At 38.9% G+C, this 22,520-nt stretch overlaps 1 protein-coding gene across 8 annotated transcripts in view; it reads left to right on the top strand.

The window, feature by feature from the left end:
- The window catches only part of LOC138916614 (ubiquitin carboxyl-terminal hydrolase 25-like), a 176,060-nt gene that overhangs the window by 29,722 nt on the left and 123,818 nt on the right, over positions 1-22,520 (top strand). For 7 of the 8 annotated variants that reach the window (XR_011423892.1, XM_070229561.1, XM_070229562.1 and 4 more), the window contains 2 exons: positions 1,751-1,895; positions 19,503-19,626. Coding sequence is in view for 7 of the 8 variants with exons in the window: in XM_070229561.1 (XP_070085662.1) it covers positions 1,751-1,895; positions 19,503-19,626 (269 nt within the window). In the remaining variant the exon portion in view is untranslated. Of the gene's footprint in view, positions 1-1,750; positions 1,896-3,343; positions 5,392-19,502; positions 19,627-22,520 lie in introns of those variants that run through there. The other variant, XM_070229560.1, reaches the window with a different exon arrangement.

Here is a 22,520-nt window from a genome sequence, read left to right as displayed (position 1 = left end):
CACTTTTCTTTTTCTTGACTTGGGAAACATGTAGAATATGTTTAATTAAATAAATGTAAAGAATTAATCCAATTAATTCTTGTCCACATTTCCTTTGAGGTAAGCTGTGTGACCTTAGTTTTTTTTTTTAACTTTCATTTCAGTTCTCAGTAGCTGGAAGTGAAAACAGTGTACTTAAACCTTAACTGTTTCCCGGTATAAATTTGTAAGAGGGTTATTAATGAGTTGAGTCTCTCAGTAAAATACTGATATGGAGTCTACTTTTGGGAACCACATGTCGTTGATTGATTTCAGCACTTGTATTTATTTTGAGCATCTGTTTTTAGCTTCGCAAAGTAAGTGACCTTCACGTTGTGTAAGTCCCTGTTGTAGTCAGCTAATTATTATATGAGGTAGTCTGTGAAGAGTACTTGGCACATGTTTTGGCACATATTACTGCTCAGTAAATCTTAGCCATTGTTATTGCAAGTTGTTTTACTATAGTTTACTTATCTAACTATGGGATATGTTATACCTGTATTTTGGATGAGTCATTTGAGAATCTTACAGTGGTTGTGACAGATAACAAAGGTGAAAGCAGTGGTGCTTTTCCAACTGTACTCTTACTTTATCTCTTCAGCAGCTCCTAGAGTTGGAGTCGAGGTGGGTTGGGGACTTCATTCTTCTAGTTGTTCACTCCTCAAATCTTGGAATCATTCTAATCTTTCTCCTTCTATCACCCCCTACATTTAATATGATAGCAAATAAGAGACTCTCTGCCCTTTCTCTCCTATAGTCTCAACACACAGCCAGAATGATCCTTTTAAAATGTAAGTCATACCAGGTCATTTCTAGGCAGAACCCTCGACTGGCTTCCTATTACACTCCTCTCGTATCCTAAAATTCTTAAGGCCTACACAATCTTAATGTGTTCTGGCCTTGTGTCACAGAGATAACTTCATTATTAATACCTGGATTTCCTAATGTTGTTTCAACTAGCTGTCATAGAGCTAGTGTTAGATTTATTGTTAACTGGACAGAAAATATAGAGATATAACTGGGTAGGTCTCTTATTATTTTACTGTTTCAAAAATTCTTAGTTTTTTAGCAGCTACTTCCTTCTAAATTAACTTTAGAATTTTGTCCAGGTATGCTTTTGATGAGAACTACATAAAATTTATATTTAATTTGGGCAGGATTGTTATCTTGACAGTATTGAGTATTTCTGTCTAGGAGTTCTTTGTGTTTCTCCATACTGTCAAGCTTCAGAACATTTTGCTATTTTCTTCCTATAAGTCTTTGACATTTCCTTGTTAAGTTTGCCTTTAGGTATGTGTTCAGCACCCATTTTAAAGGGAATACCTTTTTTTGTTCTTATTTGCAGAAGCACTGTTTTAAAAATTCATTTTTCATCCTTGTGTATGGCAAGTTCCAGAAAACATGTTTTAGTTTGTTCATTTGTTTAGAAGTATAAGTTTGTGATTGGCTTTTGTTAAGCAGATATGAAAGTAATGGAAAACTGAGAAATTAGTTATAGAGTTGATTTTTACGTTATATTAGTAGTTTTAATTAATAAAGGAATTACCATTGATATAGTGTTCTTTGTTTATGATGAATTTATACTATAAAATCAGAATCACACAGAATGATTTTGAATCTGAAAATGATTTTTGCTTTGAGAATTAGTTGTTATGGAAAAGCTTACATAAATCATGTGAGAATGTACAGAGTTATTCCAAAATATTTGATGTTCTGTTCTTGATCTTTGAAGGATAGCAATGGAAACTTGGAGTTGGCAGTGGCTTTCCTCACTGCGAAGAATGCCAAGACCCCTCAGCAGGAGGAGACAACTTACTACCAAACCGTGCTTCCTGGCAGTGATAGATACATCAGTGTGGGAAGCCAAGCAGATGCGAGTAAGTTTACTTCTTTCTTAATATTTTGACAGGAATGTAATAAAAAATTTTCCTTGGGGATATATTAATTTTGTTGAAGCAGAGGTAAAGGACAAAAGAAAAGACTACTTTAACCTTGGTTCTTCTTAGTGTATTTGAAAGGAGCATGTTTTAATTAGCTGCATTATATTTTTTTCCAGATTGTATTTCATTGGTATATCCTTTCATAGAGCACCTCATGGAGTATTCATTGTTTTGAAATATGGAACAGCTACAGTGTTACTCATTAAAGAAACAAAAATTTCTAGAATTTTAAATGGGCAAAATCATTTGTTTTATGGATTTTAAGTGTTGGTAGAGGCTTAGTATTATTTTTGAAGATAAAGTAGTATTTTTAATTACTGATAGCTTTACCATTTAGTAGAATTTCCCTTCTTTCAATCCCTGCCCCTCCCCAAAATAAAGATTTTGGAGAAAGGTTTATTACCATGTAACAAAATAAGCACACATACATGCGCACACACAGGTCCATATGGAAAATTTTATGAACTAATTTTTATTCATAACATGAATACTTTGTGCTTATATAGCACTGAGTTTTTCAAAATACATTCAGTTACCTCCATATCTCATTGTGGTGTAACTGTATTATATAAAATGTAGGTATTTATTTTTATGCATTCTCAATTAGAGAAGTTTGATTACTAACTTGTATTGGAAGAGAATTTCTGATTTTGTTTATAGACTTTCTCAAAGTTAGGAAATAACCAGGAAGAACCCATTCACATAGATGTTTATAGCTATTAATTGGCATTAAATACTGTTTAATGTTGGTTGATTTCAAGTTTTCAGGATAATCTTAGTATTTTTGCTCTACAAATGATCTTATGTCGGCTAAGCCTGGAATACTCCTACTTCACACAGATAATAGGTGATAATCGGGAGAAGTTTTATGTGTGTAAGACAGACCCAGTTGCTGTGTCCAAGTTGAAGACACACTGTGGCTTGACTCCTGTCTGCATCTCTGACTTCGTTTTCTACTGTTTTGTTCTTTTCTCTTTACACTGTGATGATGCAGAATGGCTTGAAGTTCTCATCCACCCAGTGCTATTTAATTTCTTTTGTCTTTATGCTTGCTTTTCCTTCGAAGGAATCCCTTCTAGCCTTTACCCCCAGCCTAATTTCTTCTGGCATTGTAGGATTTAGCTCAGGAGCTAATGGCTCTAGAATGTTTCCCCTGGCCTCTAGTTTGGACCAAGTGCTTTTCCAGCACCCAGAGCATACCTGTGTCTTAATGAGTACTGTGTTATTTTAAAATTATTTGCTTGTGCCTTTCTTGCTTACCAAACATGAAGCCTAACAGGGCAAGAGACTATTGATGTTCCCATGATCATATTAGAATGTCATAGTTTCTCAAAAAGTGTTTGTTGAGTTATTTTTGATAATATGTGTAAAAACGCCATCCCCAGAGGCCCACCTCTGAAGACAATTTGGTGGACTGGACCCTCCTCAGGGCCACCTTGGGAAGCTTATACTGAAGATGGCAGGGCCACATGAGGAAAGGAGCCCTGGTCACTGTGTCACCCCAGGAGAGTCACTTCCACCCAGGAACACTTGGATTGAATGAGGACATATTGTCTCAACCAAAATCCATAAAATGATAAGATTGCCAGTTCATATTGATGACTCTTGAGTTGTTTGGATTGGAATCCTGGTCTCTTAGTTCATACCTTTAGGGACATCCTTCAGTCTTTGCCCTTGCTTGTCCCCAGTGACCAACCAGAAGGACAGAGGGAGCCTCAGACTAGGAAGATTGGGGAGCTGTGTGGGCAGTCCCAGGTGTCCCTGCACAGAAGGAAACTTGAAAACAGGAGGAGAGTGGGCCTCACCCAGGGATGGCCCCCATCACTTGCTCTTGTGCACAAAAAGGGACGTGGCCTGGCCCTGCTTTGTCCCCTAGGTGTGCTGTAGGGCCAGGTGGGCCTAGACTGGCAGAGCCAGGCTGCCATCAGCCCTGTCCACCTCCCCCAGTGCCTGGAGAAGTGAGACCCCTTCTACTTTCAGAGCTCACTTAGGGGTCTGTTTCCTAGACCCTAGCTGGCCTCCCCTCCCCCAACCAACTGACACACCCTGGTTCCAGCCACCTGTTTACTTTGGAGATGGAACACTCCTCAGGGTTCCGAGTGGTCAGTTGTGGCCCACAGGGCACTGGCACTCAGAGGCACAGCTGCGGAGCTCTCCCCAGCCATGGAGGGCCTGCTGCCTGCCATCGCGTCCGCTTTCCACCTGATCCTGGGGCACCTGTGGTGTGCTCTTCTGGTGATTTCGGACAGCTTGAGCCAGGGTCCAGGTCTCCCTGCGTTCCCCTGGGAGGTCCTGGTATGTACTGTGGTGGTGGCTTTGATAGTCAAGACAGGACACACTTTCACGAGAGGGAAGTCTCCAGGCGAAAGGTGTTCTGCCCGCGGTGAAGTCAGTGGAGAATGTGGGGAGAATACCGACCTGAGAACCGAGCTGTGGAAGCCCTTCAGTGCCCTCGGGTGGAGGCCAGTCCTCTCCCGTTACGAACCTTGTGCTTGGCAGCGATGAATACAATCCTGAGCACATCAGCACTTCAGGACACTGTCGACCTTCTGGAAAAGGCTTTGAAGAGCCTGCCTGTTAAAGTCTCCAAAGCAACTGATGAAGAGGAACATCAGGAAAGAGCCAGATGGTTGCAGCAACAAAAGCAAATTGAGGAAGAGCTTCCAGGAGAAATCCTCTCCCTCCAAACCGAGGAAGCAACTTTGCAGCACGAAAACACCAAGCTCGAAGGTGAGATTCAGCAGCTGAAGCTCAAACTTCAAAATCTGCATGAGCTACATGATGAAGAAGTTGGGTCACTTTATGGAAAATTCTTTGAGGAGGAAAGGGTCTGCTCCGAGTTGAAGAAGAAGCTCCTCAACGTGTGCTGGGAGATGAACTCCACGTACCAGCTTCGCAACCTCTACAAGAAGATGGCTGAAGACCTGGCCCAAGAAGTGAAGACGTGCACTTCCTATTATCACAAGGAGAACCTCTTCCAGATGCAAAGAGCCAAAGAAAGCTGGAGGGCAGCCATGTTGGCAGAGAGAAAGCTCGAGGAGCTAAGACGAGAAAACGAGCACAACAGGCAAAGGCTGGCCATGTTGGAGGCCTCGTTCCAGCCTTTGCCAAGAGGCAATTTTCCTCCAGCTGCTCCTCCCACGGTCCCCAGAGGCCCAGAAGTGTGGGGGATCCCCTGGGCTGGTAGGACCCCCCCAGGAAGGAGGATGGCCCTGCCATGAGGCCTCAGGGGCCTGGGGTCACCTGCAGATTGGACTCAGCATCCACAGCAGCTGGGCCTTCAGCACCCCAGCCACAGCAGGACATCTGCACGGGTGTTCTCTTTTCAAAGGAATTTTGATTTTTTCTGTTTTTAGTTTAGCTCCTATTACTTAATTATTCTTATTCAAGTAGATAAAGCATTCTAATGTGTAAGATATTTTTTCAAATAAAGTTTCATTTAATACATTGCTTATCAATTGCATTCTCTGTCCTTGGACCCTCTAGAATAAGACAGTATAAGGATTGAGTTTAGATTTAAATGAAAGGTCACTATTCATTAAGCCATCATTAGAGTAGGACATAGAGATGCAGAAAACAATAAAGACTGTTTCTGTGTGCTCTGAGCCCTTATTAGGAATCTGCGAAGTGACAATATTTGCCTGAATGAATTAGATGGTTAGTAAAAACCAATGGAAAAGCAGGAAAAAAAAAGACTTCAACATACTCCCGTTGACATTTCATAATGTTTTGATTTATTCCTAAATTTATAGATTAATTTAGAGGGTAATTTTAGATAATTTGCACTCTGTTTTTTGTTCTGTAATTTTTTAAATCTTTGTTGTATTGTTTAAGATAGTGTTTCTTTCTCAATGTTTTGCAGTCCATTTTATGCCGTTTTCCCTTGGTGGCAATCACATATGCACCCACACCCACACACACAGACACACACAAACTACAGTACAGATGTAGAATACTTTGTTATTTCAGTACCTAAGGAAAATGTAAAATTAAGAGATTCAATTTTGAAAAATTATTTAAAATAAATAAAAGAAAAAGATCATGCAATCCACCGCGATGTACACAAAAGAATCCTAAGTCCTGTACACAGAAAAGGAGAGGTGCCTGATGTACCCGACAAAATTCCCACTACAAACACTTCACCCCAATGGTGGAGATGAAGAGACTGAGATGCAGCCATTTCCGGAGCTGAGACAGGGAGGAGGGAAGGGCCAGGGATGCGGGGCTCCCAGAGGCCAGCGAGAGGGAAGCTGTTCCCAGCCCTGGGCTGGAGGGAGGAGGGGAAGTGGTGTCCTCTGGGCCCATGAGGGGCTGTCAGGGGAACAGGGAAAACTGCCCCAGCCCTCTGTCCTCCTGTCGTCCCACCTCCTGCTGAAGCCTAGGAGCCTCCCAGAGGCCTGGGCAGTGCAGGCAGAGGAGTCAGCCCGGGCACAGAGCCGGCCAGAGAGGGGCCCCGAAGGAATCTGGAGAGTGACCAGCACACTGGACTCTGCTGAATCCGAAGTGCGATGGTGTTATTGCCTTCCTTCCCATCCCTTCATTGTTACACTTGGAGCTTCTGTGATGTCTTCTGTGCTGTTCCAGGTGTTGGGGATGCAGCGATGCATGAAAGAAAACAGCCCGATGAGGACTGGGGGCCCCAGAGCTTACATTCTACTGAGGGGCAAGGTTAGATCATAAAGAGCAAGAGACGAAGGAGGGAAATACGTGCTCTACAGACGATTCCTATAGGGGGATGGTAAGGGCGGTGACAGGCTAACACTCAGTGGGTGACATTTATGCTGAGATGAAAGGTAATAGGAATTAGCCTGGGAGGTCATGGGCAGAATGTTCCAGGCAGACAGAACAGGAAGTATAGAGACCTGAGAGGTGGCTTCTGGGGCAGCGGAAATAGGACTGAGGTGAGGGGGAGGGAAGGTGGGCAGGGACCAGGGCCCACTGCATAGATGTCTCTGTAGTGCAGGGGAGTGACACCAGGGAAGGGTGTAGACCTGGGGAGGAGACAGAGGGTGGATGGGGGTATACTGTGATGTGCTATCTACATAGATCTCTGTGGCTTCGAGACAGTGGAATGTGGGGTAGGGGAAGAGGGGGCAGCGTTTTGGTGAGGGGCCTCACAGGGGTCTGCAGGGAGCCCTGGGGCTGGCACTGGGGTGGTCATCACAGAGGTGGAGGAGCAGGCCTGATGGGGCAGTGTTTGACTGTTGTGGGGTCTGAGAAGAGGAATGAAGGAGGACTCAGAACTTTTATGATCACACGTATATTATCTGCGGTACTTTAAGAAAATCATAGTAAAATCTTTGCAGGGAAATCCGGAAAAAAAGTCAGCTGTGTGTGGATGTAGTACACTGAGTGAAAAGCTTTTTTCGAAGGAATAGAGAGGGGAGTAGTCATGTCCATTTGGACGTCCATGAGGTTTCGACCATCCATGAAGGCCCTGGGGATCAGAGGGTCTCACCTCTTAGGCGCTCCTACAACAGGGGCTCCCAGGGCAGCTCCAGGAGGGGCTCGAGGGCAGGGTGAGAGTTCCCAAGGTTGATGCGTCCACTGCCTTAGTGGAGCCGATATGATGCTACTCGTGGAGATGCCAAGATGAACACTCAATGGCCTGCAGCAGAGCGCAGAGCCAGTGGAAGAGAAAGACTCACGGACTATAAATGCTCATGGAGGTGGCGTGTGCACCCACTGCTGGCTCTGTGCCCGGCTCTCGAACTGTCCCTGCAACAGGTTGGGTGTTGGGTGGGAGGTCAGGGAGGGTCTCTGGAGGACGTGGTCCTGAGCTGAATGCTGAAGAAGAAGGAGGAGTTATCCACGGTGCTTTACACACTTTCAGGGGCATACGAATCACTTGAAGATCTCGTTACAAAGCAGATCGTAATTCATAAGGTCCTGGGTGGGCCCGAGTCCCTGCACTGCTCCCAAGTGATGTCCATGCTGGGAATCCACATAGAATAACAAGGATCTTGAGATGAATGAGAGGAAAAGTGTAGGGAAGATAAAGAGGACAGTGCCATTTCTGGTCAGGGTTCTGCGCAGACACAGACAGGAAGGTACAAACAGCCTGGCAGAGCAGATGTACAACTTCTGCAGGAAATCTGCTCCCAATTATCCTCTCAAACGCTGCTAACTACATGGACGGATCCTGTCCCAATTACACGACCTGTTTCAGAGGAGCATGAGGAACCACAGACTTGGGGTCGCTCTTGGGGAAGCCAGCCACGGAAGACTTGCTTTAGCTTCAGAATGCTCTAGTCAGTCCACAGCCCCCCACGTCCCCTCGCTTTCAGCCCAGACCTGGAAACCCCTCTTGACCTGTCCTTTTTCCTCACCGTCTACATCCAATGCATCAGGCAGTCCATAGATATTTCCCTCAAACTCCCTCTGTTCTCTTCTCTCCATCTCTGCCACCACCCTCCAGTATAAACCACCACTCTCTCTCTTCCCTGGGTCACTGTCACTCTGCTGACCGTCCTTCCTACTGGGCCCAGGTCACCATGCTTCCTCCCATCGACCTCCTCTCGGCAGACACAGCAGACTCTTTAACCCATGACCTGGGCAGGGCCAGAACAAAGCCAGGCTTGGACGTGTCTGACCAAGGTGGGACTGACTCCTGCTCTCACCCCCATGTCTCCTGCCTCTGGGTCACAGATGGCAAAGGTGGGCTCACATCCCACTGCTGTCTGGACAGCTCTGTTGGTGCTTGTTTTGTCCCTGGCATGTTATGGATAGCTCCCCTTTACACTCCTAAAATGGCTCCAGTTACGACAAGAAATTATATAGTCACAAAACTAATACCTTGCACGAGTTCAAACTTTTCCAAATAGTAGTGCAACATTTTAAAAAATATATAAGCTCATGAGAAAAATAGACAACATGATTTCAATCCAAATCTAAATGCAGCCTCGGACAGTTGAAGAATCATCACTATTTTGTCAATTTAGCCAGAGTGAGGACATCACGTTTTTGGTTCAGATGATTTCACATTCCTTCTTCCAGGCCAAATAGAAGCCATCTTTGTTTTGAGAAGCTCACAGTAAGAACTGAATGATATCAGGGATAACATAACACCAAATATGTTGGATTAAAGTCAAGGCCTTTCCAACTTATTGAGGAACCAGAAGGGACTGCTCTTGAAAATCTTTTTGCAAGAGTCCAAGTAATGTAGATTTCAAAGATTGAAATCATCTTGTGAATTATAGATAAATAACGCCTATGTTTGTTCGACTCAGTTACAAGCACGTTTTGTGGGGAAGTAAGAGATTGAGTCACAAGGTAGAAGGTAAAGACATGAAGTTGCTATACCCAGAAAAGGGCTCCTAGAAAGACAACGCAAAGAGAAAGACAGCACAGTAGTGATCTCCTTGTGCTGGGGCTCCTCCCTGCCAGGCTCTGATTCAGTGGCTCTTGGGTGGGGCCCAGACATCTGTATTTTAAATATATTAAATATGAATTAGTATCCTGGTTAGAAGCACAGCCCATTTTATTGATAAAGAAACCACAACAGCAAGCAATCTGCTCAGTATGACAATTAATTGAGATAAACCAGAAACTCCATTTCTCTACCATTTCTTTCAAGTGGAATAGAAAATTACTTAGTGGATATTTTTCAAGAGCTACACACACATACACACCCACGGTGAAAAGATGCTCAACGTCATTAGCTATCAGGGAAATGCAAATCAAAACTACAATGAGGTATCACCTCACTCCCGTCAGAATGGCTATAATTAACAAGACAGGAAACAACAAATGTTGGAGAGGATGTGGAGAGATGGGAACCCTCCTACACTGCTGATGGGAGTGCAAACTGGTGCAGCCACTATGGAAAGCAGTATGGAGTATCCTCAGAAAATTAAGGATAGATCTACCATATGATCCAGCTATTCCACTGCTGGGTATTTATCCAAAGAACTTGAAAACACAAAGGCATAAAGATACTTGCACCCCTGTGTTCACTGCGGCATTATACACAATAGCCAAGACTTGGAAGCAACCTAGGTGCCCATCAAGGGATGAATGGATAAAGAAGACGTGGTATTTATACACGATGGAATACTGCTCAGCCATAAGAAATGACGAAATCCGGCCATTTGTGACAACATGGGTGGACCTTGAGGGTATTATGCTGAGTGAAATAAGTCAGAGGGAGAAAGTCAAATACCATATGATCTCACTCATAAGTAGAATATAAAAATGACAAAAAAAAAACCAAAACATAGCATTGGAGATTGGACTGGTGGTTACCATTGGGGAAGCGGGGAAGGGGGAGGGCAAAAGGGGTGATTAGGCTCACATGTGAGGAGATGCACTATAATTAGTGTTCGGGTGGTGAACATGATGTAATGTATCCAGAATTTGAAATATGATGTACATCCGAAAAAAATAAAAATTAAAAAAAAAAAAAAGAATTCAATAATTTGGATAGTGTGTCCATAAAGTTGCTTTGAGATTATTGAGGAAAACTGTTGTAGAACTATAATGCAGTGATTTCATTATAATAATATTAGTATCAAACTGGGAAAAAGTAGCCAATGAATAACAATAATTCTTTTCCAGTTAACAAATTTGTACCCTATTTTATCAAGTTCTAAGAAGTACAGCTGCCTTTTGGAGATAGTCTTGATCCAGCATTTAAATTTGGCAGTGTCATAATAGTGTTTCATGGTTTAAAACTGAGAAAGTAAGGAGATGTCATGCATTTAGCAGATTCTTTAAATTATTATGCTATATTGCTGATAAGAAATGAAATCTTTCATGTATTTTTAATTCTTGAAAGGAGTGGTAAAACGTGGGAAGGAAAGATGTATATTCAGACACAGGCCTCCTTTGAAAACACTACCTGCGCGCTGAAGGCATGTGGAGTATTGGAGTGATCAGAGTCTGAGGAAGTTTTCAAGGCAATGTTCTAGATAGGAAAACTCTTTTTGAACATTTTCTTAACTTTATGTGAAATATATTTTTATTTGAAAGTTGACCATGGCTTAACTAATTCTTCAAATATGGCAGGAGTTTTTATTTTTTTTAATTCCTTGTTTTCTTTTTTAAGTAAAAAGTCTATTACAGACAGGACTATAGCATAGACAGAGCCTGGCTAATTTTAAGTGTGTCATCTATTGGTTGTAGTACTGACAAAACATCTGTATTTTGACGTGAGAGTCTCTAATGCTAAATACATATGATTACTTGTATAAGCTAGACTATAACTGTTTATGACTGGGCGTCTCTGTTAGAAGGAATAAAATACATGTGTTTTTAATGACTAGAAAAATTTAGCTTTTAAACTAAAATATCCCATAGAAGTTACATTTGGGGCTTGTGGGGAAATTTTCATTTATTCATACCTGGGTACATCAGAAGATAAAGTAAATTATGTCACTTGATTTGAAGAACATATATTTTTGAACCTTCACTTAATATTCAAGAAGTTGTTACATTTTCACTAGTTAGTAGGACAATGATTGGCCTTTAGTGCATTTTCACCTTCCATTTTTGAGAGAAAAAAAAGAAACATTTCAAGGAAAGCTTGTATTCTGTATCATAGAGAATTAAGAAGTGGTGTACCTGGTGTTTGATATTGTTTTGGTAACATTCTATACTGTAATTTAATACTCTGTTGAATTCTGGGAAAAAGCCCAAATCATTTAGAGTATTAACAACACTTTTAGGTACTTTTTTTCATTACTTGGATTTCCTGTCCAGATTGGATATTGTGAATTGTCAGATGAGTGCCTCCCACCTCCAGCTTAAATTGGAAATAAAATTGTGTTGGAGTTTGGCAGTAAAAAATGCAAATGCAAGGAGGTAGCAATGCAGGATACTAAGATATCGTAGGTGAACTTAATAGTCAGAGGAGAGATTCTTCGAAGTTTTTGTGTGATGGCAAACTCTGTCATAGACATGACCATACCAGGCTTTTGCCCACTTGAAATTAAATAGTAATATTCTTTCTTTCATGATCATTAAATTCTTTTGAACTTTTTTAAAACAGGAAAGAAACAGTATATGCCCACCAGAACGAGATGTGCTACAATTGAGCAATCAAAGAATGGATCAAAAGATAAGAGGGATTTGGGTAGGCAATTTTAGCACAGAAAATAATGCCACATATTGGCTTAAGTTTTAGAGAAATTGACATAACACATTGGAATAAGTGTTAAGTGTTACCAATTTAGAATCAGTTTATTTGGTAAGGATTGCATAGAAAGTGAGAAAAATGTTGAAGTTCTGTCCTAGAACTCTGCTCTTAGTGATGTTGCTTGGCCAGCCTAAAAGTGATCTAAAGGACAAGTGACAGATCCAGGTCTAGTGCTCTCATCTCTGCTGAGGGCAAATCACGTATGTTCAGCACTTTAGGAGTTTATTAACTGAACCCTGGTATTTTTCCCACCCCCCACATTTGTTAAACAAGTAACTTCAGATAGAAAAAAATTAATGCCATGAAAGTTAAATCTCTTTTTCCGTAGAGATTTCTAATGTATAAAACTGTTTTGATGATTCACTGAAAGTTAAGGTTAAGCTTAAAAATGAGATTCTACAATGCTCTGAAAGTTACTTGTAAATGATTGCATGCAATTAGGCTTACATTCTATTACAATGTTCTGTAGAATGACTTGTATAACTTTGTGAGTTTTCTTTAATTTTAGGGAAGAATGGTAGCCATGGACCTTTGTACTTTTTGTTGACTCATATAGGATGTTAACTTTAATTTTTTTTCACAATTTTAGTTTGAAAACATAGTAAAGTTGATGACAGAATTCCCAAATGGCTCCTTTGCTATTCACTTTCCCTTCTTACCAATGCTGCCATTATAATTTTAGCAGGAATTATTAAAAACAGAACAAGATCATTTGGAGCTGAGCTGTTCAACATAGTTGCCAACGGGCACATGTGACAACTTAGATTTAAATATAAATTAAAATTAAATAATATTAAAATTCAGTTCCTATGTTGCACTAGACACATTTTAAATGCTCAGTAGTAGGCAGATGTGGCTAGTGGTCACCCTACCTGACAGCGCAGATAATAGTACATTTCCATCATCATAGAAAGTTCTAGTGGAGAGCACTGTTGTAGAGAATCTGAGTTCCGCAGTAAGAAGATTAGAAAAGTGGGAACATCTTAAGAGAGCTGACTGAGGGCAGAGGAGAATGGGAGAGTCAGGTAGGAAACACAATTTACATTATTTATGTCTTCTTGATTTTAAGTATTCTTTTAACGTGATACCTTATTCTATTTGTCCTTTGACTTACTAGAAAAAATTTTATATGGATAAAGCCTATGTTCTTAAGTCTTCTAGTTAGTGCCACTATGAAGATGACTCACTAATTTTTATCTCTATTCCATAGTCTAGATATCAACCTTTATTTGCTTAACAAATATTTATTGATTGCCTAATATGTATTAGATAGGTTTTTAGGCCATTAGAAAAAACACAAAATGTCAGTTTACATAGGGGGAAGACAGACATTTAAGCAATAAATAAATAATGTCAGGCAGTGGTAAGTTCATGAAGAACAAGAGAGCAAGGTCAAGGGACAGATGGTAACAGGGGTGCGGTTGTAGGTCAGGCATGGGATATGCTACTTTAGATAGAGGATCCGTCAGGGAATGTTTCTTGGATGAGGTCACATTTATACAGATACCTGAGTGAAGTGAGGGAGGGAAGCTCGTGGATGTCTGAGGGAAATGCATCCCAGGCTGGGGCCTCCAGGCAGGAGTATGTTTGGCTCAGGAGATGAATAGGGAGGACGTCACTGTGGCTGAAGCAGAATGAGTGAGGGCGAGAATGGTAGTATTCTCCCTTCTCAGCTCCTGCTGACCATCCCTATGTTCGTATTTGCCTTTCTCTCTTAAGGGCATCGCCATCCTTCTGGGGACCCAGTGATTTTATTTTGTATTAAAGGTTTTGTTTTTTTTACTGCTCTTCCTAATCTCCCAAGACAGCCATTTAGTCTGCAGTTCTATGAGTTTTTGTCTGCGTACTTTTCCTTTAGTTGCTCCTGCCCTGATACATATTCTTACTACAACTCTTCTCCAACTGTTGTTCAACACTTAACCTCCTCACTCTCAAAACAGAGTTCTTTCTGCTCATATCATTCCCCTGCCTAGAGATCTTCGCTGGTGGTAAATATAAATGTGGTTATATAAAAAAGTGTTTCCCCTATGCCTAGGCTTATGTAAATAAGGAAAGCAAGGAAAATCACTTTCTTCTAAAGTCAAAATCTCTGCATATATTGTAGTTCAATTAGATTATGGGCTAAGTGGATTTCTTTTGAACTAACTTGGAAGGCTTTTGTCATTTCATACACTGTCTTCATGGGAAAATGAGTTATGAGTTGTAAACAATGCATACAGTTAAAGTCTGCTTCATTGACCAGTTGATGATTGCCTGTATTTCGGATTTAGCAGAAAAATGTTTGGTAGTTGGTATTTAAGTTTTACTCAAATGCTAACTCTTTGGAATGTACAAGATTTTTTTAGGTTGAGTGTTATGTTTTGGTATATATACTTGTGACCTTACAGAAAAAATGTTTTAATTTGAGCAGTCTTGAACATGTTGAAGATTCCTGTTCATAGGCTTTTGTAATGTGTGATTTTCTACACTGGTATCCAACTAACACTAACATGCTTGTGCCCTTGAGTTGTGTTCACACTAATACTAGAGGGAGGGTTGGTTAAAACAAAGTTTGAGTGTTTTGCCAAGGTCCTCGCTTGGTACAGATATAAAAATATTTATAATACTTTGGTATTTGGATGGGATTTTTACATAGGCTAAACTTTTATTTAGTTTGGCCAATTAGAAATTGTTTACGCCAAGTTTATTCTATGTTCCTTTTTGAGTGTGAGCGTATAAGAAAATCACAGAGGGCTAGTTTTCATTGTGAAATTGATAGTTCATTACGTGTTTTTGGAAGTCATTCCCCTAACTCCAGAAAAAGAAGAAATTCAGGTTTTACCATTCTAGTGAAATAACATTTTATTTTCTTAATATCTGGTTTTAAAATCATATCTGTATTTAGTATGTGAGTAAGTTATAATAGTCTTTCACGATTGCTGTATTGTTCTAAAATATCTTCTGGAAAGAAGAGGATTTATGGAGTAATGGGAACATCCTGGAAAAAATTATGATGATTATAGTGAAGCTACAAATAATAAATAAACTTTCTCCACTGCTTAAAGGAAAAAGTCTCAGCTTTTCAGTTAAGGACCAATAACTTCTCTCCAACCAACCTTTCTAGCATCAAAGGCTACTATTGCTTGTTTCTTCCTCTGCCCTCACTCAATACTTCTGACACCAGATATGTGAGTTTTTACCCCACACCCGACCAATTTTCTGATACCAGCTGAGTGTCCTGCAGTTCAGTTCAATTCTGACACTACCTGGAGTTGGTATCGGATCCCACAGGTTAAGGGCTCAGTTGCACACAACTGCCTCCACCTAAGATGCCAGTTACAAGTAATGGGTTCCCAGGTTACTCACACTTCTCTCTGACTGGGCTACAGATTGAGGGTTCCCATGACCCCCTCCTCAAGTTTGATAATTTGTTACAGTCGCTCACAGAGCTCAGGGAAACACATTTACCCGTTTATTATATAGTAAATAATGTGATAACGGATACAGATGGATAGCCAGATGAAGAGATGCATAGGGCAAGGTCTGGAAGGGTCCTGAGTGCAGGAGCCTCGGTCTCATGGATTTGGGGTACGCCACCCTCCCACCATGTGGATATGTCACTAACCCAGGAGCTCTCGGAGCCCTGTACTTCAGGGATTTCTATGGAGACTTCATCAGGTGGGCTTGATTGATTATTAATTTAATTTCCAGCCTCTCTCTCCTTCCCAGAGGATGGGAGATGAGGCTCAAAGTTCCAAGCTTCTAATCATGGTTTGGTTTTTCTGGTGATCAGTGCCCACCCTGAAGCTATACAGGAGGCCACCAAGAGTCATCTCATTAGAACAAAAGATGCTCCTATCACCCAGGAAGTTCCAAGTGATTTAGAAGCTCTGTGTCAGGATCCAGGGTCAAAGACTGAAGATGCTAGAAGCGTCTTTATGGCTTACCTTGCTCTTTGAATGGATTGTTTACCTATGCATGATTTTGTAATACTGTGCATTGGTAATTTGGAAAAGATTTCCTTCCAAATCTTGGAAGAACGTCTGCATCATAAAACAAATTAAAATTGTCAATATCACCTGATTTCACCAGAAATCCTTTAAGTATTGGGGAAATATCAAGCTCATGATGGTAGAAACAAGTTTTCCAAAATTCTGATTTTTGCTTGAAAATTCTGTGTTAGTCATTGTCAACAAATGCTGTCATTCATTCTCCCTCATGTGACAGGTTCACTTTATTTTCGAGAAAACATCTGTCAAATACTCAAGTCTGCATAATCATAGCTTGTGGTTTGTCAGTTGTTCTTTCAAGTAAAAATAGTGTTCCATGAAAAAAAATCAGTTCAGTTTGCAACTCAAGCGTTGCACTTGTGTTTTTTCTTTAGCAATAGTGTGCTTTGGATATACAGCAGAAGTACTGTGCATACTTCTTATTTGTCATGTAGAATTAAAAGAAAATTTAAATCAGTATTTGAGATTTAATAAAATTGATTTTTCCCTTTTTATCAAGGACTTAAGAGAAACTGGCTTTTTCTTTTTTGAGTAACAAGTGTGCCTATTTGTGAGTAATAACAATGAATTGCTCACACAACTTGGTGCCACTGCCTTGATTTGTGTGCTAAGATGCAGCAGTTTAATGCATTGTTGTTTCGTATCATCAGTGCCAATATGACCACGGTAGAAAAGGCAGATGACACCTTAGTACTATTATGAGAATATATTTTACTTAAGGACCTCCTTTCCCTCCTAGGGCCATAGGGGATCCCTGAGGATCCATGGACTCCACTTGGAGAACTGCTACTATGGAGGAAAGCCACTGGATTTAATAGAAGACTTAAATTTGAAGTCTCGCCGCCATTTTTTATTCTTATGATGATATACTTCATTTCTCACAATGTCAGTTATCTGTCTCTTGTATCAGATAGAGTTAAAAATATCTTGCCTTGTGTTTTGCTTTTGTGTTGCTTGAGTTACAATTGATAAATTATGAAAAAGCTCTAAGTTTAAGTTGTTGCTATTTCTGAGTGAGTTTCTGCCTTAGCTGGTTTGGTTTACTTGTCAGTCATGAAACAGTAAACACTCTAGATAGTTTCATAGAAGAAATTTAATCCAGAGGATTAGGTTCTTAAAGAAATCACTGGAAGCACTGGAGAGAGGATCTCTAGCTCAGCTTTCAGAAATGACTCCTGGATTCTTGTGGGGCTCGCCAGCCAGGGAAGCTCTCCCTCTGCCACAATCAGGAGGGTAGTGAGTGAGTGAATCAGGAGGCTGCCTCTGGGACTCCTGGGTTCAAGAACATGCTTCTGTAGCTGCAGCCCAGAGAAGAATAAGCATCCAAGATTAAGTAGCTGCCGCTGAGCTCTGCCTGGACATTGGAATGCAGAGTCTAGTTGCCGCTTCTACTCTTATCTCTTGACATCCCTGAAGCTGGAAATTGGACACTGGAATGCCACTGTGGAACAACCCACATCTCGTCAGTCATGCTGGAGAGAACAGCCAAAAGCAGCAGGAGTAGGGCTTCCCCCTCACTCTGCCTTCCAAAGCTCCTGTTAGTGCATCCAGTTGGTGGAACCTAAATTTTATCCAGAACCTTAACTGCACGTGAATTGGGAAGATAGATTTGTTTGTATCTTTTAATCTTTCCAGCTTCTATCATTGAATAAAGCATACTTGGAGGATGAGAGAATGGAGTCTGAGGGCTAATTGATCATATCCCCAAAACCTGTTTTTCTGCTGCTTGGTGATTTTCAAATTGTTTCCCTTACTTCCGTTATTCTCTCTTTACTCACCTCTATTCTAGTCATTATTTAATGCCCAAGGTGGTTCTCATTTTCATAAGGCCATTTCATCCCTCTCTAGTCCTGACTTCTGCTTCATCAATATTTAAGTTGGATTGGATAGTTATACCCCAGTGACACCCATGTTCAGCCGTGGTCGACCTGTACTTAGGTCTTGTAAGCCGGATTCAGAAAGCCTTTGGCCTGCTGATAGATCTAGGCATGCTCCACCATTTCAGTTACCTTGCTATGTGTTCTACATTTTACTTGACTGAATTTTTTTGGACCCTACTTACTACATTTTTGTGAGGTTTTATTATACTTTCTAAGAACATTAAAAAAAAAAATCTTCCATGGCCAACTATTATTTCTAATATTTTTAATATCCTTGTAAGCTACCCTTTGGAGAAAAAGTGTGGATAACAATAGAAATAGGCCAATATATATTATTTATTTCTTATTAAGTGTGGAATATTCTTTTCTAGCCTCTGTATGTAACCCTATAGCTAGATGGTAAAATGCAAGCATCTTATCTCCCATCACCTACTCCTTTTTGTTTGTCTCCCTTTTATAAAATTCTAGGATTACAATGAAAAAAAATTAGTTTTTAACATGTCTCAAATACAAATAAACAAAAGGAATACAAAACTTTTCCAAAATACCCAGAAGCAAAATCCCAACCACACAAAGATAAGGTAATAACAGATATGGTTTTTTCTTTCTCATCATATTGTTTTATAATCCCCTACTTGGCAACATATTATGGTTCTTACCATTGTTTAAACAATAATGTGAGTATTATTGGCATCTTTTGGGTTAAGGAAATTGATGAATATCTACTGGGAAATTGGTTAAAAAGTGTATTTTCTGTAGGTGGTAATAGTTGTAGCCTTTATTCTTTGGAAAAAGAATACTTATAGCATCAAAACTATTTTCTTTGCTTAGTGTATTTCTTTTTGTGAAATGCAAACTTTTTTTAAATTAAAATTATTTAGTAAGCTGAATGATTATTAAATAATTCAGATGGTAGAGAAGTGTTTGAAATAGAAAGTGAGGGATCCTTACACTTCCTCCTCCATAACCCTCTTCATCAGACTTAGCCACTGTTAACAATTTGGCACGTTCTTCCAGACTTTAAAACAATGTGGATGTGAACGTATATGTATCTGCGGTCAGTTAGTTTCTGGAACATGACTTTTGGGAGCTCAGTTGTTAATTGTTGTACTTTGACAGACAGCGTCTAGGGGTCGTGTGGAGGAACTGTAACGTGTGGACATTTGGATTAACTTCCAAAAGCGGAAATGCAAATGTTTAATTACGTTAATTTCAAATTGTTTTGGTAAAGAAGTTTTTTAGCAGTCTTTCTGCTTATTATATACTTTTAATCAGGGACTTCATAGTAAATATTGTTTCCTCTGTAATGAAAAATATTTATGCCCTTACTGCTTTTAGCTATATTTCACAGAGAGGAACAGTGTTTCGAAGTATGTTCTATTTCAAATGTTCGTATTCTCTTCAGAAAGGATCTTATAGAGAATTGTGTTGGTGCTGACTTTGGTTTGAAAGGGTATAGTGGGTGTAAAGTCTCCATGATAAGAATTACCTTTCATTCTGTTTGACTTTCCATTTTGAGACAGTTAGTTTTGCTTTTCAGATGTGATTGATCTCACTGGAGATGATGAAGATGATCTTCAGAGAGCAATTGCCTTGAGTTTGGCGGAATCAAACAGGGCGTTCAGGGAGACTGGAATGACTGATGAGGAGCAAGCCGTTAGCAGGTGAAAACCTAATTTATATAAAGTGGATGTAAGTTCTATTTATAATAGAAATAATAATTGGCTTTAATTAATTTCAAGAGGCACAAAATATACTTTGTTATTCTAAATAAATTATGAATATATTTCAGTATTTTTTTATATTTTATGTAACCAAAATTTTCATTTTCTAGTTCCAATTGCGTTTGAAGCTTAGATTTTTAGGACTTTGGAGTGGCATTATGGGCACTAAATTTAGGTGTATGTTTCAATGTTTCTCTGATTTCTTTTTTCCTCCTAATCCCTTTTGGATACATCGTCCAATTCAATTTATAGTCTTTTATAGAAGGCGTCTGCAGACATTTTCCTGTAAAAGGCCAATGGTAAATATTTTAGGCTTTGTTGACCATATGGTTTCTGTTGCAGTTACTCAGTCTGGTGTTGTAGTAGAAAAGCAGTTATAGATAATACATTATTTAATGAGTGTGGCTGTGGTCCAGTAAATCCTGATTTACAAAAATAGGCTGCCAGCTGGATTTGGTCCATGGGCTGCAGTTTACCAACCTATGATCTATAATATGGTAGTATGTTTATAGGGTTTTTTTTTTTTTTAAAGAATTAGGCAAGATTCTAAGAGATGTGATAAAATGCATCTTTTGATTTAATAAGGAAAACTTTTTAGTTTAAAGCAATTTGATCTACTGAAGGATCAAATAAATAAATTTGATTTTATCACAAAAGAATGTTGACTAAAAAAAACTTTAAATTATAACTAACTGCAGTCATGTGCTGCATAATGAAATTGTGGTCAATGATGGACCGCATATATGATGGTGGTCCCATCAGATTAGTACCATATACCCTAGGTGTGTGGGAGGCTATAGCATCTAGGTTTGTGTAAGTACTGTCTAGGATGCTCACACGATGACGAAATCACCTAATGATGCATTTTTCAGAATGTATCCCTGTCGTTAAGGGACGCATGACTGTGTAATCTTCTAAACAACTCTTTGCCAGCAGTGATAACTCTGTCTTACTGAAGAAGAAATATATCTTTTAAGAGGTTAAATGATTGTCCAAAGGTACGCAGCTAAGATGGGTCTTACGACTCCAGTGTTCTTTTCTCTGTAGCAGAGTTGTTTGGTAGCAGAATGTGCCAGCTTCCTCACATAATTTCCCTTGGCACAGTATCAATAGTATATATCTTTCTAAGTAATCTGAGATTACTGTATCGTAGGAGTTGTCTCAAAATGCTATGTTTAGCAAAGGCACATAATTTTTATTAGTAATACTTTTTAATGTTTTTAAATGATACTTCGGAAAGTACTTTTTAAGACATTATTTTAAGATGGAAAGACAATTAAAATTCATTATTCTCTTTTATTGCAGTTAATAGTATTTAACGCCAGTAATTTTAAATGAAAGCCAAAAATACATAAACTATCTTTAGACATTTTAGTTAGGCTTATTTTGTAAAGGATTTGGAGAAATTATAAAATTAGGTTTTGTCTTAAAGAAATAGATTGGAATGAAATAATTATCTTGAATATTATAAAACTTGACAGTACTTCAGCTTTGTTGAGAAATATTTTAATCATGAAATACATGAGTTGGATTTCATATTTAAGGGGAATGATCTATTATGTAAAAAGGAGGTTATAAAACAGAATATATACTGTGTTACAAATATTATTTTAAAGAGTGTACTTTTTATGAATTTATAGTAGTATATAAATTTTAAAAACTCTGGAAGCTTATATACCAAGTGGTATCAGTACTTTTATATTATGTGTTTTCTAATTAAAAGAACATGTACTAATTAATTAGATAATAAACAGTAGAAATAACTTAAAAGTTAAGGGATTAAAACTATTCCTAATCTGTTACTAAGTTCAATGTATATGTTATATATTGTTTTAGATACTTATTTTTGTCCACATGGAAAAGAAAATAAGATAATGCTCTTTTTTATTCTTGGTATTTTACATTTTAATGTACTGTTAAAATAGTATATATTTTATAAATACTTTTATTGTAGATAACATTACAGAGATTTGGCATAGTGTAATATGCTGTAAAATTTTACATAAAATCATACTCTGTAGAAGTAAAAAGTCATATTAATTTACTGTTGCTAAATGTTATTTTTTTGTTATGTGTAAGATTTATAATTTACAGTTAACAGTGTCAAATGCAAAATAGGCAGTTAATAAGCACATATGTAAATCACATTGTATCAGTAAAAAGGAAATGTCAGGATTCTAGCTAAACATTTAGCAAAGATGTGTTTGTTTCTATGGGTTTTATTAAGGCTTGGAAGTCTAAATTCAAAAGGGAAAATGATGCAAATTATATATCATGCTTAAAAGTAAATTTAACTACTTGTTCGTTACCCAAGTTCATATGACAAAATCTTGCCAAAATAAAATCCTAGAATCATCTGACTGTGGTTATATTTCAATAGATATACTTTAATATGAATTCACACAATTGGAATACTACATTATTATGTATAATTAGATGAGATAAAGCCTATCTTTTTATATCTTACAATCCTGTGTTTAGGCATTCATAAATTTCATGGTAAAATTTTTTAAGTTGAACATCTTGGAAGTGTAATTCTTAATATAATTACTCCTTAATGTCTGCATTGGATGTATTATATTATAGTTCTCTCTTGGTTGTCATTGCTTAGATAGAGAACAAGTAGAGTATGGTTAGTTGAAATTTACTAATAAGCTACATTGGGACTGGTTTGTGTCTCTGGCATATTTCTTGTGAAAATGGCTTGCCTCGTGAAATGACTTTGAACTAGCTGGATAGAAGGTAGGGCTAGGTTCTAGTTAAAACCGTTACAAAAAAACACATCTCCAACTATTTCAAGAAATATAGTAGACTAAGACACATTTCCTAGTGGA

Source organism: Equus caballus, chromosome 12, assembly GCF_041296265.1.
Source record: "Equus caballus isolate H_3958 breed thoroughbred chromosome 12, TB-T2T, whole genome shotgun sequence".
NCBI classification, from domain to species: domain Eukaryota; kingdom Metazoa; phylum Chordata; class Mammalia; order Perissodactyla; family Equidae; genus Equus; species Equus caballus.
Note: the sequence above shows the minus strand (reverse complement) of the source record. Positions and strands in the feature narration are given on the sequence as shown.